Source organism: Hibiscus syriacus, unplaced genomic scaffold, assembly GCF_006381635.1.
Source record: "Hibiscus syriacus cultivar Baekdansim isolate YM2019G1 unplaced genomic scaffold, ASM638163v2 tig00110198_pilon, whole genome shotgun sequence".
NCBI lineage: Eukaryota > Viridiplantae > Streptophyta > Magnoliopsida > Malvales > Malvaceae > Hibiscus > Hibiscus syriacus.
Genome location: NW_024062623.1, coordinates 235,599 through 252,784, shown reverse-complemented (window position 1 = coordinate 252,784; position 17,186 = coordinate 235,599). Strand labels below are relative to the sequence as shown.

The following is a 17,186-nucleotide window of genomic DNA, read 5'->3' as shown; positions in this document are numbered from 1 at the left end:
AATTTTCGATTTGAATTCAAGGTCATTATAAGTTTAAACTATTGGCTAAACTTTAATATTTTTTTAAATATAAAAATATTAATTTAATTTTATATTGTTAATCTAATGTAATAAATTAATCTTCAAAAATATTGTGTGTATATATATATATATATACAATCATTTTCTTTTTTTATACTCATAAAATATACAAGTAAACTACATGTTTGGTATTCTAACTATCACTTTTATTTTATTTTGGTCACTCATTTATTTTTTTTCAAAATCATACATAACGATTAGTTTTGGTTTCATTTTAGTCACCCACGGTTGAAAAATTAATAGAACTGTTGATGTGACATTCTTTGTTTTTGTTGATGATGATGTGACATTATCTTATAGTGATACATCAACATTACCGTTAAGTTTTTAATAGTGGGTGACTATAATAAAACTAAAACTAAATATCATGTATGATTTGAAACAAAAAATAGTTAGGTGATGAAAATAGAATAAAAGTGACTAAACATAACCATAAAAATATATACTGTGCCTATGTTGAATAATGAAATTTGAAATGTAGCTTTCAAGGGGGTGGTGGCGCAGTTGGCTAGCGCGTAGGTCTCATAGCTAATGAGTGATCCTGAGGTCGAGAGTTCGAGCCTCTCTCACCCCAATTCTTTTTCCAGATTGAATTAGCAGTTTATAACTTTATACGGCTAATTAACTCAAAAATCACTTCAGTGCACCTTTAAAAATGTATATCAATCCAAGTTTATTATATCAAGCTGACAAATAATTTTAATTAAACTTATATAGTTAGACTTAAAAATCCAAAGATTTTATTTTCATGATAAATAATTTTAATTAAATTTGTTTAATTATCACCTTTTAGCTTGAAAAATCCAAAGATTTTATTTGTTGTCAGTTTAAGTAGTTGCGTATTACACGATTTTAGCGATTTAACATGGTTGTTTGGATCAATCCATTTACCCAATCTTAGAAATTGAAAAATCATTACATAAACTTATCTCATCACATCATTCATGATCTTCATTAATAAAAATTATTTATTTTATCTGTTTTTTCATCATATCATTTTTAAGGGTATATTTTATTTTTCTCTCTGTATAAATATGAAGTGAGTGATTATTTATAAATTAATTGTAATTGAATTAATGAAACGAAAAGAAAAAAATATATTATAAGGAGTAGATCTTTTGATATTAACTTGATCGATCATCCGAAAATCGTTAAGATGAGATTGAATAATCTGTTAGAAAATTTCGGTTGAAAACTTGATTGAAAATGAAAACTTTTGCCACAATCAATTTAAAGTGATTCAAATTTATCAATGGAAGTGTACATCTAATACTTTAATTTTTCACCATAATCTTTTAGAATGATTAAGTTAGAATCACTCTATTTTTTTAAAGGAAAAATTAGAACTCTCCTTTTACGATGTTTGATTTGCGTAAACAAAAAATACATTTCTATATGGGTGTTTATAAATTTAAACTCACAAAGAATGAAATATAAAAAAATATACAACAAAACTTTATATACAACGTACAAGAGAGAAATGAAATATAATGTATTAACTTTTTTTCAAGTGTCATTAAATTGTTTATATAAAGTGGAATGAGTTATAGCTATTGGGGATGCAAAACAGTCGTTACCTATAAGAAAAACTACTTTTGCAGCATAATAGATCAATCTTTTTTTCCAAATATTTGATTGTTGTTAGTCAAGGGACCGATCCTTTTAGGCTTTCATCGATTTTTTTTTAAAAAGAACTTAGATTGGCCCACTTACTATTGGAATCAAAATGATCATTTTTTTTTAAAATATCAATCCTTTAACCACATCATCATTTGAGCCAAAATTCATAGGAAATTCAACTTTAAAGCGTAAAAAACAATCGAATATATATTTGAAAATGTTTGAATAAGTTGAAAAACATCTAAAACGATATTAACCTAAGTTTTCTCTCAATATTTTTGTGTCAGCTTCTCGTTTCTTTTGATTTTTGTTTAGCGGGACAAAATCAATCTTAATATTGGTTGTTGGCCGTCGATTATTATTTTTCTTGTTCTTCTTTATACTATGTTTTTTTTTTGAGTTTTTTCAATTTTAAATAAGATTCGATGCCCTTGTGGCATATTTTTTTTTGCTATTGTGACACGTTTTTCTCTGCTATTGTGGCACATTTCTTATGATTTTTGTTGAAAAATAAACAAGTGGACAAGCCACTTTCGATGGCAGCCACCAATTTTGTCAAAAAGGGTTGGCTATTTGTTGAAAATCAACAATGGTAAAATCTCAATTTTAGTCATTGTAATTTAGGGCATTTACAAATTAGTCCTTAAGCTTCAACTATAAATACCCTAGCTCATTTAGCTTTAAAACCATCCCAAAGCATTCTAGCTTTCTTCCAATACTATAGAGAATTTAGAGAGTTTCTTGAGAGTTGTTTTCTCCTTTTTATCAAGAGAGAATTATCATTGTTTTCTCCTTAGTAGAACGAGAGAGGTTGTAATTCCTATTTTTCTCATAGTGAAATTCTTCTACCGTTGCCCGTGGTTTTTACCCTATATTATTTAGGGGTTTTCCACGTAAATTTTATGTCTTCTTTATCTTCATTTTTATTTTCTCAAATTATCAGTTGCGATTTTGCTCTATCCGATAGCTGTCTTCCGCAACAATTGGTATCCGAGCTAGATTAGAGTGTGTAATATCTATTTATTGTCTTTGTGGTTGCCACCAAAAGGTGGATCCTCCAACATAAGAAAGTAAGAAGTTATTACCCAATCTTTGAAGGTTCCAGAGAATTATTCACGATAGTGAAATAGTGGAAGCTATCCATAAACGAAGCAGTGACAACGAAATTTGATATTGAAAAGTTCAATGGGAGAAATTTCTCATTGTGGAAATTGAAGATAAAGGCCATCCTGAGGAAAGACGGTTGTCTAGCAGCTATCAGCGAAAGGCCAGTAGATTTCACAGACGATAACAAATGGATCGAAATGGACGGAAGTGGTATGGCAAACTTTCATCTAGCATTAGCAGATGAAGTATTGTCAAGTATCGAGGAGAAGAAGACAACTAAGGAGATATGGGATCATCTCACCAAACTGTACGAGGCCACATCGCTGCACATTAAAATTTTCCTTAAGAGAAAATTGTACATTCTCCGTATGCCAGAATCTACTTCAGTGACGGAGCACTTAAATACACTGAACACTTTATTTTCCCAGCTTACATCCTTAAGCTGTAGTCTTCGATGACGTTGCAGCTACTGTTCTACAAGAAGAAAATCGGCGCAATAACAAGGAAGACAGACAAGTAAATCTGCAACAAGCAGAAGCGTTGACAACGATGATAGGGAGATCAACAGAACGTGGCCAAAGCAGTAGTCACAAACATGGTAGATCGAAGTCGAGAAGCAAGAAGAATTTAAAGTGTTACAACTGTGGAAAGAAGGGTCACTTGAAGAAGGATTGTTGGAGTCTAAATAAAAACTCCAATCCACAAGACAATACCACAAACACTTCAGATGGTGGAGATGCTCTATGCTGTGAAGCGTCAACCACCGTGGAAGGAATAAAACGATTTGCAGATATATGGCTCATTGATTCGGGAGCGACATATCACATGACCTCAAGAACAGAATGGTTCCATCATTTTGAACTTGTCTCAGAAGGATTTGTGTATAGTTGCAATGATCATGCCTTAGAGATCGTTGGTGTAGGAACCATCAAATTAAAGATATATGATGGAACAATTAAAGTTATTCCAGATGTGCGGCACGTGAAAGGCCTGAAGAAAAATTTATTATCCTACGGATTATTGGATAATAATGCAAGCAAGATTGAAACACGGAAAGGAATAATGAAGGTGTTCCGTGGAGCGCTTGTGGTGCTGAAAGGCGAAAAGATAGCTGCAAACTTGTACATGCTGAAGAGAGAGACTTTGCTAGAAGCAGAAGCCTCTGTTGCCTCATGTAGTTCAAATTCTGCAATGCTATGGCATCATAAACTTGGACACATGTCAGAACAAGGAATGAAAGTCCTTGTGGAGCAAAACCTACTTCCAGGCTTAACAAAGGTATCACTTACCTTGTGTGAGCATTGCATAACAAGTAAGCAGCACCGGTTGAAATTCAACACGACAAATTCTAGAGGCAAAAGTGTTCTAGAATTGGTTCACTCTGACGTATGGCAAGCACCAGTTACATCCCTAGGCGGAGCAAAATACTTTGTCTCATTTATTGATGACTACTCTAGGAGATGCTGGGTATACCCTATTAAGAAGAAGTCAGATGTTTTTTCAACTTTCAAAAACTTCAAAGCGCGGGTGGAACTTGATTCTGGAAATAAGATCAAGTGTTTCAGAACAGATAATGGAGGAGAATACACAAGCGAAGAATTTGATGACTTTTGCAGGAAAGAAGGCATCAAAAGACAGTTCATAGTGGCGAACTCTCCTCAACAAAATGGAGTGGCAGAGCGGATGAACATAACCTTGTTAGAAAGAACAAGAGCAATGTTGAGGGATGCATGCCTAGAAAAATCATTCTGGGCAGAAGCAGTCAATACCGCTTGTTATTTGGTGAATCGAGCTCCATCAACTGCAATAGAGCTAAAGACACCGATGGAGATATGGACTGGTAAACCAGCTGATTATTCAAACCTCCAAGTATTTGGAAGTATTGTGTACGTGGTGTACAACTCCCAAGAAATTTCAAAGCTAGATCCAAAATCCAGGAAATTCAAATTCTTGGGGTATGCTAATGGTGTAAAGGGGTATCGCTCGTGAGATCCCACTGCCCGCAAAGTGATCATCAGCAGGGATGTTATCTTTGTAGAAGATAAATTACAAAGAAAAGAAGATGATGATAGTGCTGAAAAGTCAGAGATTACACAGATACATATGGAAAAAGAGGTTGAACAAGGAGATTATTCTGAAGCAGAACCAGCACATGATGAACAAGAACCAGAGAGTTCTGAAGCTCCAACAACTCGTCAATCAGATCGTGTGAGAAGACGTCCCAATTGGAACTCAGATTATGTTATAGAAGGTAATATTGCATACTGCCTTTTAACAGAGTACGGTGAGCCATCAACATACCAGGAGGCAATAAACAGCTCAGATGCTTCACTGTGGATGATGGCGATGCAAGAAGAAATCGAAGCCCTTCATAAAAATAATACATAGGACATTGTGCCACTACCACAAGGAATGAAGCCAATTGGTAACAAATGGGTCTTCAAAATCAAGCGAAATGGTGATGATCAAGTTGAGAGGTATCGTGCAAGACTGGTGGTTAAAGGATATGCTCAAAAAGAAGGTATTGATTTCAATGAAATATTTTCTCCTGTTGTTCGACTAACAACAGTTTGAGTAGTTTTGGCAATGTGTGCTACATTGAACTTACATCTAGAGCAGCTAGATTAAAACAACTTTTCTTCATGGAAATCTTGAAGAAGAGATTTACATGCTCCAGCCTGAAGGTTTTGAAGAAAAAGAAAAGAAGAACTTGGTTTGCAGGTTAAACAAATCTCTGTACAGTCTAAAGCAGGCGCCGAGGTGTTGGTATAAGAGATTTGATTCTTTCATTATGTGCCTTGGATATAACAGACTTAATGCAGACCCTTGTGCTTATTTTAAGAGGTTTGGTGATAACGATTTTGTTATATTGCTGTTGTATGTGGATGACATATTGGTTGCAGGACTCAAAAAAGATCATATTGACGAATTGAAGGCACAACTGGCTAGGGAATTTGAAATGAAGGACTTGGGATCAGCAAACAAGATTCTAGGGATGCAAATTCACCGAGACAGAAGTAATAGGAAGATTTGGCTTTCACAAAAGAATTACTTAAAGAAGATTTTGTCACAATTCAGCATGCAAGATTGTAAGCCAATTTCTATCTCCCTTCCTATTAACTTCAAATTATCCTCCAGTATGAGTCCTAGCAGTGAAGAAGAGAGGATGAAGATGTCTCGAGTACCGTATGCATCGGTAGTGGGAAGTTTAGTGTTTGCTATGATATGCACAAGACCAGACATTGCACAAGCAGTGGGAGTGGTTAGTCGGTACATGGCGAATCCAGGCAAAGAGCATTGGAATACAGTAAAGAGGATCCTGAGATACATCAAAGGGACCTCAAATGTTGCATTATGTTACAGAGGATCAAACTTACTAATAAATGGGTATGTAGATTCTGACTATGCAGGGGATTTGGATAAAAGCAAATCTACTACAGGATATGTGTTCAAAGTTGTTGGTGGAGTTGTAAGCTGGGTTTCAAAATTGCAGTCAGTTGTGGCTACATCCACAACAGAAGCAGAATATGTAGCAGCTACACAAGCCAGTAAAGAAGAAATTTGGTTGAAGATGCTATTGGAGGAGCTTGGGCATAATCAAGAGTATGTCTCTCTGTTTTGTGACAGTCAAAGCGCCTTGCATCTAGCAAGGAATCCAACATTTCATTCAAGGACAAAACACATACGAGTTCAGTATCATTTCATTCGTGAAAAGGTGAAAGAAGGGACAGTAGATATGCAGAAGATCCATACCAAAGACAACATAGCAGATTTCATGACAAAGGCGATCAACGTTGATAAATTTACTTGGTGTCGATCCTCTTGTGGCCTGTCAGAGACATAAGCAACATGATGGTACAAAGTAGAAAGAATTGTATGAAGATATGATTGTTCTAATCAAATCTTCAAGTGAGAGATTGTTGAAAAATAAACAAGTGGCCAAGCCACTTTCGGTGGCAGCCACCAATTTTGTCAAAAGGGGTTGGCTATTTGTTGAAAATCAACAATGGTAAAATCTTAATTTTAGTCATTGTAATTTAGGGTATTTACAAATTAGTCCTTAAGCTTCAACTATAAATACCCTAGCTCATTTAGCTTCAAAACCATCCCAAAGCATTCTAGCTTTCTTCCAATACTATAGAGAATTTAGAGAGTTTCTTGAGAGTTGTTTTCTCCTTTTTATCAAGAGAGAATTATCATTGTTTTCTCCTTGGTAGATCGAGAGAGGTTGTAATTCCTATTTTTCTCATAGTGAAATTCTTCTACAGTTGCCCGTGGTTTTTACCCTATATTATTTAGGAGTTTTCCACGTAAATTTTGTGTCTTCTTTATCTTCATTTTTATTTTCTCAAATTATCAGTTGTGATTTTGCTCTATCCGATAGCCGTCTTCCGCAACAGTTTTGGTATGTTTTTCGAATACCTCTGTGACCGTATTGATGCCTGCACAAAGATCCTTACGATATTTGTTTTCTGATTAGTTTGTTGAAGGTCACGTATTGTCAGATCCCCTCATTGGTTAAATGTTGTTTGCTGATATAATCAAAATTGTGTAGCGAAGTAGCTTGTTAAATTGTTTGGTTCACTCACAACTCTTTTATCACTTCGTAAAGTGTCTAGTTCGATAGAGACAATGAGTTTTATGAGGGTTACTAGGTTCTTTTGATATTGGACGTAATTCTTAGTAGAATGTTTCGTTTTCTTCGCATCTTTTAATATTTTCGTTTTATCTATGAGTTTTTTTGTGACTATTGTCTCATTTTTTGCTTTATGTTTAGATGTGTTGTAATTTTGATTTTTCTATTATTTATATTAATGAAATCATGTTACCATTGTTAAAAAAAAATCTATAGCATAATATATAAATTTAATGAATAATATCTTATTCGTTTCTTTAATTAAAATTAAAATTTTATTTGAATTTATTTAGTTTTTAAAAAGTATACGAGTAAAATTGATATATTTATATATAAATTTAATAAGTACATTCACCTAAACTTTATTTTTCACATTTGACATGTCAAAAAGACAACAAGGGCAGCGTTTCTTCTTCAGCTAGGTCACAATGCAAAGTTCATGAAAAGAATGCGAGCAAGGTGGACATCTCATTTAATTATAAAAATTAATAAAATGGACTCAATTCGATCCAAACATGATTATATCCAAATTTTTTTTTATATAGTCTATGATGATTATAAGTTAATATTTGTTTAGAGTTTTTCTTAGTCATTCACAATACACATCTTGCAGATGCAGCTGTTCGAATCCGATACCTCTAGGGAGAACAACACTCCTTTTTATCATTGAGTTTGCTTGATGAGTTAATATATCCAAATATTTAAATTTATATCAAACTCAAATAATTTCAAAGGGTAAAATATATAAATAATCATCTAATTTTAAGGTATTTTTTGTTAAATCTTTTGATTATTGAAAAAATATAAAATGATCATCAGACTTAAAAAGTAACAATTTGATTTTTTTTAAAATTTAACAAAAGATGATATGTTAATTTAAAAAATTGAATATAATTATAATTTTTAAAAATTAATCCCAACATTCCATATTATACCAAGTTAACCTCATTCACCCTTCTTCTCTTTTGACAAAATCTTCAGTTTTTCTACTTTTCGAATTTTCAATTATTTATCAAGTATTATACTTATTAACAGCAAAAATTAAATGAATTCCAAACTAAAATTAGAGGCTAAGAAAGACAAACATTTAATAGTATGATGGGAATATAAGGTAATAATTGTTTAGAAATTTCTTAATTAATTGACAACAAATATTCTGTAGACGTAGCTGTTCGGACTCGTGATTTCTAAGTAAAGCAATATTTCTTTTTATCACTGAAACAATTTGACGTGTTCTATAAATAACATTTACACTAACTTGAAAAGTTGCAAAACTATATATTTGGTCACAATGGATGCCTTCCTATATCTTCAACTCTTAAGTTCACTGAGACAATCCAATCTGAATCATCTCTCAATTCTCTTAAAATATTTACAAATTTATCAAAATTTCATTGAGTCTCAGCAAACCAATCCGATCCACCAATTAATACCTCTTGCAAATCCATCGAAATTCCATTAGGCATGTATTGTACTTGAACATTATCCCTATTCACAATCACCCAATCCTACTACCATACTCACAAGATCTTCTTTTACAATTACATTACTTCAAGAGATGGACGTAGAATTTAATGTTACGGAGCAAACTTATAAAATTTTAGAAAGAATAAAATTATAAAATTTTAAGGGATAAAAACAAATTATCAATATAAATACAAAAAAATCTAAAATATATAAGAATTTGAAATTTTCGTACGGTTAATGCTCCCTTGATCTATCCCTATTTACATCATATCCAATATTATCTCCAGTTGCATCTCCGTTGTGTTCTCCCTTCGCCTCTTCTCGTCCCTCGTTAGCCTCTTTGTCATCCTCCTCCACGTTGTGACCATCATCATCATTGTCTTCGATTGCATGACAATTTATGTAGATACTATATGTTCAAAATCTTTCATAATAATTGACAACATACACACACCTACAAACGCAACTATTTAAATCTGAAACCTCTAGGGATAAATACACTCCCTCTTACACTATGGGTTAAAATTTTAGAATTAGAAATAAAGTATAATAATATATAGATATTGAGGGTTAAAATTTAATTGTATCAATTTGTTAACAATCATATAATCTAATTAATTTATTATTTTTTTAATCTCATATGAATATTTTATAGCTTTGCTAGATTAAAAATATCACTCTATAATTGCATGATTATTTGCATATTACATCCTTAAAGAATCGCCAAGTGCTCTCACGTACAGAAAAAGCCATATTTCAATGCAGCAAACTCCAAACTTTGCCGTTTTTCTATAGAACGTTATACTTTCCAAAAATCACCATTTACACACATATTTTAATCGTTCTTTGAACGTCCCTCATGCATCCTTCATCGCCTTTCTCTTTTCCAAGATTCCAAAAAAAAAAATCCATGGATTTCATTGTTTTCCTGGATTGTTGAGGATTTGCAAGTCCTCTGTTTTTTTGGCCATCTTTCACAATTTCTTTCTTCCTTTTCTCTTGAACATGAAATCCATCTCCAAATCCTTGTTTCTCGCTTTTTATTGTTGCACTTTTACTATGAACGCATTTCATGTTCTTGGAGAAAATAGTCCAGAATCAGCACCCGTCTCTTACATCCTTTCTTGCTGTGGTGGCGATGGCATCGATTCCGATGGCCGAAATTGGATTCCCGACCAGGAGTTTATAGCTTCGTCCGATAGCAGAGATGATACGGAGGCCGTCGAGGCTGAATTCGAGGACCCTTTATTGCCATCGACAGTTCCATAAATGAACGCCAGAGTTTTTCAATCATCGTTGACGATGTAAAAGTTCCCGGTTTTTTCCAAGTCTCGCCTATGGCTTCGGCTCCATTTTTACCCCGCCACGTACGGCAACTTCGATCCTTTCAGCGCCTATTTCTCCGTCCCTGCCAACGGCATCACGCTGCTCAACAACTTCAGCGCGGCTTTCACGGCGAAAGCGTTCACGCAGGCTTATGTCTTAAGGTGGCGTTTGGTTCGCTGGAATCAGAATTAGGGGAATTGGAATCCAAAACCATCACTTTTCCATGTTTGGTTCAAGTTTTTAAAGGGAGAGTTGGAATCCAATTTCATCAAGAGTGAAAGTAAATTCCATCCATAATATGATGGAATTGAAATCCTTTAGAAGAGAGAATGTGAAATTTGACCATATTATCCTCATCAATCTTTTGGTATTCGGGTCGGATTTTTTTTAAAAAATCGGGTTCGGATCAGGTTTTTTAAGTGTGATATTTGGGTCGGGTTAGGGTCAATTTTTTTAAAAAATTCGGGAACATGTCGGATTTTTTTAAAAAAATTTCTGGTTCGGGTCAGGTCGGGTTTTTTTAAGTTTGATATTCGGGTCGAGTTCGGTTTAGGGTGAAAAATACCCGACCCGACCCGAAAAAAATATAATTTTACCTTATATAGTCGGGTGAAACTTTATTTTGGTCGGGTCGGGTCTCAGGTGGAGGTTCCCTTGTTCTCGGGTCGGGTGGACCAAAAACCCGACCCAACTCGACCCATGACCATCCTAATTGGAATAATTTTAACTTATGATGTTTATTAGTATGATTTTTATAATTTATTGAAATGAATAATCAATCAATAAAATGAAATTTTAATATTTTTTAAATTTTTATAATATATTGCTACATGTAAGTTATAAAACAAACTAAAATTAAGCAAAAAATAAGAAAAGTAATTCTGTCATTTTACATTACTGAAATCAAACTCATCTGACATTTTGCGAACTAAACAGAATATGTAATTAAATTTCAATTCAATTTTCTGCTAACCAAACAAGTTTTAGATTCAGATTCCAATTCATACATATTTCAATTCATTCCCAGATTTCAATTCTCTCAAAAATATTCCACCGAACCAATCGCCACAAAGGGAATTCTCTTTGATGCCAATCGGGCAATCTCAACCTTAAGATCACACCCTGCAAGGAATCGTATGCATTCATCAATGGAATTGAAGTGATCCCTATGCCTGATATATTCCAAAAACCTGTTGGTATTGCTGGATATAGTGCTGAAAGCCTGAAACTCTTGATCTCCATGGCTCAACTCTGCAAACGACGTTTAGGCTACACATAGGCGGACGGTTCATTGCACCGCACAACGACTCCGGCCTTACTCGGACGTGGTACAACGATTTGCCGTATTTTTTCGGTGGTGGGGTCGGTGCCATCTCCCATGCCAAGAGAGATGTTAAGATCTAATATACGAAGGAAGTAACCGAAGACATCGCGCCGTTGAATGTGCATAGCAAGGCGCGGACGATGGGGCTTATTCGAAAGTTAACGAGAAACATAACCTTACTTGGATTTTCCATGTTGATGCAGATTTCACATATGTTGTTAGGCTTCATTTTTGTGAGAATCAGCTGAGTAGTATCAGGGAAAGAGTGTTTGATATCTTTCTTAACAACCAAACAGCAGAGCGAAGGGCTGATGTACTTGCATGGTCAGGAGCTAAGGGGAGACCAGTTATAAAGATTATGCACTCTATGTTTTGGATCAAACCGGAGTGGACGAGATTCGGGTGACATTGCATCCGGTCCGATGGAGGAGAACCAAGCGTTATGATTCGATTCTTAACGGATTGGAGGTTTTCAATTGGCCGGTCCGAATCCGTTGCCATCAGAAATGCTTACTAATGCAGAAGAACAAGATGGTGGACATTTCTCAACATCAAGGTCTAAAGTTGAGAAAATGCTTGGTGGGGTGGCTGGAGGGATTACTAGTTGTGCTTTAGTGGCTGCCATACTTGTTTTTGTTAAGAAAAAGAGCCAGCATGATGGTGCTAGTCAAACCGTCAATCTGTTGCCAATTTATGGCAGTTCCCGTGGAGACAAATCGAGCCGAAAAAGCAGCGGCCGCCGGTCTCTGCAGGCATTTCTCCTTACTGGATATAAAAAACGGAACCAAGAACTTTCATGAATCACAGGTCATCGGTGTCGGTGGATTTGGCAATGTTTATAAGGGTACTATAGATGGAGGGACTAAAGTTGCTATCAAAAGAGCAAACCCTTCTTCGGAACAAGGACTTCACGAATTCCAGAACGAAATCGAGATGCTCTCGAAGCTTAGACACTGGCATTTGGTCTCGTTAATCGGATTTTGCGAAGAAGCCGGGGAGATGATCTTGGTCTACGATTATATGGCTAATGGAACCTTAAGGGAACATTTGTATCAGACTGATAAACCTCCCTTGACGTGGAAGCAAAGATTGGAAATATGCATTGGAGCTGCAAGTGGACTTCACTATCTTCACACTGGCGCAAGGTATCCAATCATACACGGAGATGTTAAAACAACAAACATTTTAGTGGATGAGAATTGGGTCACGAAAGTTTCCGATTTCGGACTATCGAAAACCGGTTCAAGTCTTAACCAAACTCATGTTAGTACAATGGTGAAAGGTAGCTTCGGTTACTTGGACCCTGAATACTTCCGTAGGCAACAATTAACCGAAAAATCCGACGTGTACTCATTTGGAGTAGTCCTTTTCGAGGTGTTGTGCGCAAGGCCGGTATTGGATTCGAACTTGCCGAGGGAACAAGTCAGTCTGGCCGATTACGCTCTACATTGCCAAACGAAAGGAACACTCCATCAAATCATCGATCCACATCTTGAGGGAAAGATTAACCAGGAGTACTTTAAGATATTCTCAGACATAGCGGGAAAGTGTTTATCGGATAACGGGATCGATTGGCCTTCGATCGGAGACGTGCTTTGGAATCTCGAGTTCTGCCTTCAATTGCAGGAAAACCCTGGAAGAGTTGAATTGGCACAAGAGAAGGCCAATGATGCTTATGATATACATGCTGCAACGATCTCCATTTATGAACAGATAGCTAACAATGAAGTCGAATCGAGCACGTTAAGCCCCATTCACTCAACGTTTGCGGATCCAAAAGGAAGATGATACATGTGCTACCTGGATTCCGAGATGAGTTCCATGTTGGACAACCACACCTGTATTCACGTAAAAAAGTCTCGGATACGAATACGGATACGGATATCAAGTAAATGCATTTTAGGATAAGAATGAACTAGCCAGAGCAACATAGCAAATGATTAATTATTTGATCAAAATTTTACTAGCAGAGATGAAGCCACTAAGAGATCGGGAATTGTGCCTCCCAATTTTTTTAGGTATAATGGTATTTTAGTTCTTTTAATTTAAAAATTAGTCAATTAAAAATTTTCACTCGATTTTTAAATTTAAATACTTAATAGATTTTTTATTCTTTTATAATTGAATAGTAAATGTAATATATATATATATATATAAATCATTTGTAATTAATTGTCTTTTATATATAAAACACTTACCATTAAAATTTCATTTGAAAAAAAAATTATGGACATGCATGAACTATCGTGATTTATTTGATAAAACTAACACTATCATAAGCATCATTGGCCTTCTCGAGATTCCAAAGCAGGTCGCCGATCGAAGGTCGATCAATCCTGTTATCCGATAAACACTTTACCGATACGTCCGAGAATATCTTAAAGCACTCCGAGTTAATCTTTCCCTCAAGATGTGGATCGATGATTTGATAGAGTGTTCCTTTCGTTTGGCAATGCAGAGCGTAATCGGCCAGATTGACTTGTTCCCTAAAATGTTTGTAGTCTTAACATCTCTGTGTATGATTGGATACCTTGCGCCAGTGCGAAGAGAGTGAAGTCCACTTGCATCTCCAATGCATATTTCCAATCTTTGCTTCCACGTCAAGGGAGGTTTATCAGTCTAATACAAATGAAAAAAAAATATGAAAAAAAATATATTTTAAAAATCTTAAATCAAGTAGTTTTAAATATACATTTTATAAAATTTAATTATTTAAAATAATTATGATCAAAGTTTAAAAATTTTAACTTTTAAAAAATCAATAATTGACACAATTAATGGGAAGGAGGTACGTAGTACAATATATTACAAATTTTATAAAAGTTTTAAGAAAAAGAAAACTCTTATATTTACGTGAAAAGGGTTTTTTTTTTCAAAAATAAAAGGATATTTATCTTTTAAATTAAATAGTTTATATATTTATTAAATTTTAATGTTATATTCAAATCACTTTGCATAAATTCTTTATATTAATTGATAATATTTGTAACAATTTATTCTTAATAGTTTTCATATAAATATTTTATATTAATTGTCTATAATAAAGTTTAAAATTGTATATACAATATATTATGTCTAAGTAATCAATATAATATAAATTTGTGCATCAAAACTAAGTAGATATCAACTATCCTTAAGGATTTGTGTAATCATTGAATTCTTCTTGTTTGTTAACAATTATCAACAGAGTGATTTGTTTTAGAAGTTTTAAATATATAGGACTCTAGATTTTGGTGATTAAAAGAGAAACAAACATCTGCATCTCACGGCTATATATATCCAATAGCCCTAAACATCTTCATCTCACGGCTATATATATCCAATAGCCCTATTTTGTGTTTCAATTCTCAGGTGAATCATAAAGATGGAACTCGATCTTTCTCCGAAGTTGGCGAAGAAAGTATACGGAGACGATGGTGGAAGCTACCATGCTTGGTGCCCTAATGAACTTCCTATGTTGCGTCAAGGCAACATTGGTGCTGCCAAATTAGCTCTTGAAAAGAACGGCTTTGCCCTTCCTGGTTACTCGGATTCTTCTAGAGTTGCTTATGTTCTTCAAGGAGTCGGAGTTGCCGGGATTATTCTGCCTGAATCCGAGGAGAAGGTGATTTCTATCAAGAAGGGTGATGCCATCGCCCTTCCTTTCGGTGTTATCACCTGGTGGTATAACAAGGAGGACACTGAATTGGTCGTCCTTTTCATGGGAGATACTTCAAAAGGTCATAAAGCCGGTCAATTCACGGATTTCTTTCTCACCGGCTCCAACGGCATCTTCACCGGCTTCACGACAGATTTTGTGAAAAGAGCATGGGATGTGGATGATGAAACTGCTAAGGCTCTTATCGGAAACCAAAACGGAAAAGGCATCGTCAAGCTCGATGCCAATGTTAAGATGCCCGAACCGAAGCCGGATCATCGAAAGGGAATGGCTTTGAACTGCGAGGAAGCTCCGTTGGATACCGATATCAAAGGCGCTGGCAATGTTGTTCTCTTGAACACCAAAAACCTCCCTCTAGTCGGTCAGGTAGGGTTAGGTGCTGACCTCGTTAGGTTGGAAGGCAATGCAATGTGCTCTCCTGGCTTCTCTTGCGATTCGGCCTTGCAGGTTACGTACATTGTCAAGGGCAGCGGTCATCTCCAAGTCGTCGGCGTCGACGGCAAGCGGGTACTGGAAACTGTTGTGAAAGCGGGTAATCTGTTGATCGTTCCGAGGTTCTATGTTGTTTCGAAGATTGCGGATCAGGACGGCTTATCGTGGTTCTCAATCATTACCACACCCAACCCTATGTTCACCCACTTGGCCGGAAGCATTGGGGCGTGGAAGGCCTTATCTCCTGAAGTTCTTCAAGCGGCATTCGAGGTTCCAGCCGAGACAGAGAAGGTTTTCCGTTCCAAGAGGACAAATGATGCCATCTTCTTCCCACCACCAAAGTGATAAACTCTCTGCTAGTGTTAGTTTTATCAAATAAATGTTTTTTTTTAGTTTTTTTGTTCGCAGCTCTTTCTAGTGTTAGCTTTAGGTTAATGTTAATTTTATCAAATAAATTATGAGAATTCATATATGTCCATTATTTTAGATTCTAATGAAATTTTCATCACCAATCTTTTATATATAAAAAGATAAATCAATTACAAATGGTTTATTTATGTGTATATATTACTTTTACCATTCAATTATGGAAAATTATGCTTTAATTATTAATATTATCAAATCATCTTATTTTAAATGATGATATTGCATCTTAAAAAAAGGTTTAATATCTAATTTTCCTAAAAATATAATTAAATTATTAATTTGATGCTTCTATAAAAAAAATTTAACGATAAATAAAAAATACAAAAAAATCTTTAAAAAAATTATAAATGTAATAATTATGTGAAATATTCAAAAAATATTGTAAAAATTCAAATTATAAGAAAGAAAACTAAATTATATATTTTGATGGAACTCAGTTTTAGTAATTTAAATTCAATTAATCTTATGTTTACTCACATTTATATTCTCTAAAAAAAAGTTACCAACACGCTCTGCGGCAGTTATCAAATTTGTTCTTGCTCTGAGGCTGTTCAGGAGTTACAAGCCGATCGACAGGATCTTTGAGACAATGGTGGTGGTCGTTCATGGCCATCTCCATGCCCTTTTGTTTCTATTTTTCGTTCTTTCCTTTTACTTTTACTAATTTTTAATTTTAGTTTTATTATGGTTTTCTCTTGGCCTTTTTTCTAGTAAAGGGTATCATGGCTGGTGTTTGTGGACTTTCGGTGTAGGTTGTTTCTTGATATGTATTTCAATATGGTTCCATGAATGGGATTACCTTTCGGGGAAATCGTCTTCTCCGTTTATCGTTTTGGATATTCTCCAAGTTTTTCTCCTCCATGGTTGGTGCTTGGAGCTGTTGGTGCGATCAATTTATATCCATCGTTGCTTGATTTGTTCATACTTTTACTTATCAAGCTATCACTAGGTGATCATTGTAAGGTGTTATGATAGTCTCAACTGTTTTTGTTCAGTTTGTAATTGGCAAGACGTTATTGATACGATTTCCGATAAATAAATACTTTCCCGTATTACTTTAAAAAAATCAATTAATCTTTAGTCAATATAATGGAAGTGATTTTACTTTT

At 34.8% G+C, this 17,186-nt stretch overlaps 1 protein-coding gene, 1 non-coding gene and 1 pseudogene across 2 annotated transcripts; all 3 read left to right on the top strand.

Annotated features, from left to right (window-relative positions):
• Positions 1-570: 570 nt before the first annotated feature.
• Positions 571-655, top strand: TRNAM-CAU. Its single transcript is given in 2 exon segments — positions 571-608; positions 620-655. It is a non-coding gene; the product is annotated as a tRNA-Met (tRNA).
• A 9,315-nt stretch (positions 656-9,970) lies between these two features.
• LOC120218387 lies at positions 9,971-13,349 on the top strand (annotated as a pseudogene).
• A 1,569-nt stretch (positions 13,350-14,918) lies between these two features.
• LOC120218647 (glutelin type-A 2-like) lies at positions 14,919-15,996 on the top strand. The gene has a single exon (XM_039215575.1). The coding sequence runs from the start codon at positions 14,926-14,928 to the stop codon at positions 15,994-15,996; it is 1,071 nt and encodes a 356-aa protein (XP_039071506.1). The 5' UTR covers positions 14,919-14,925.
• The last annotated feature ends 1,190 nt before the right edge of the window (positions 15,997-17,186 follow it).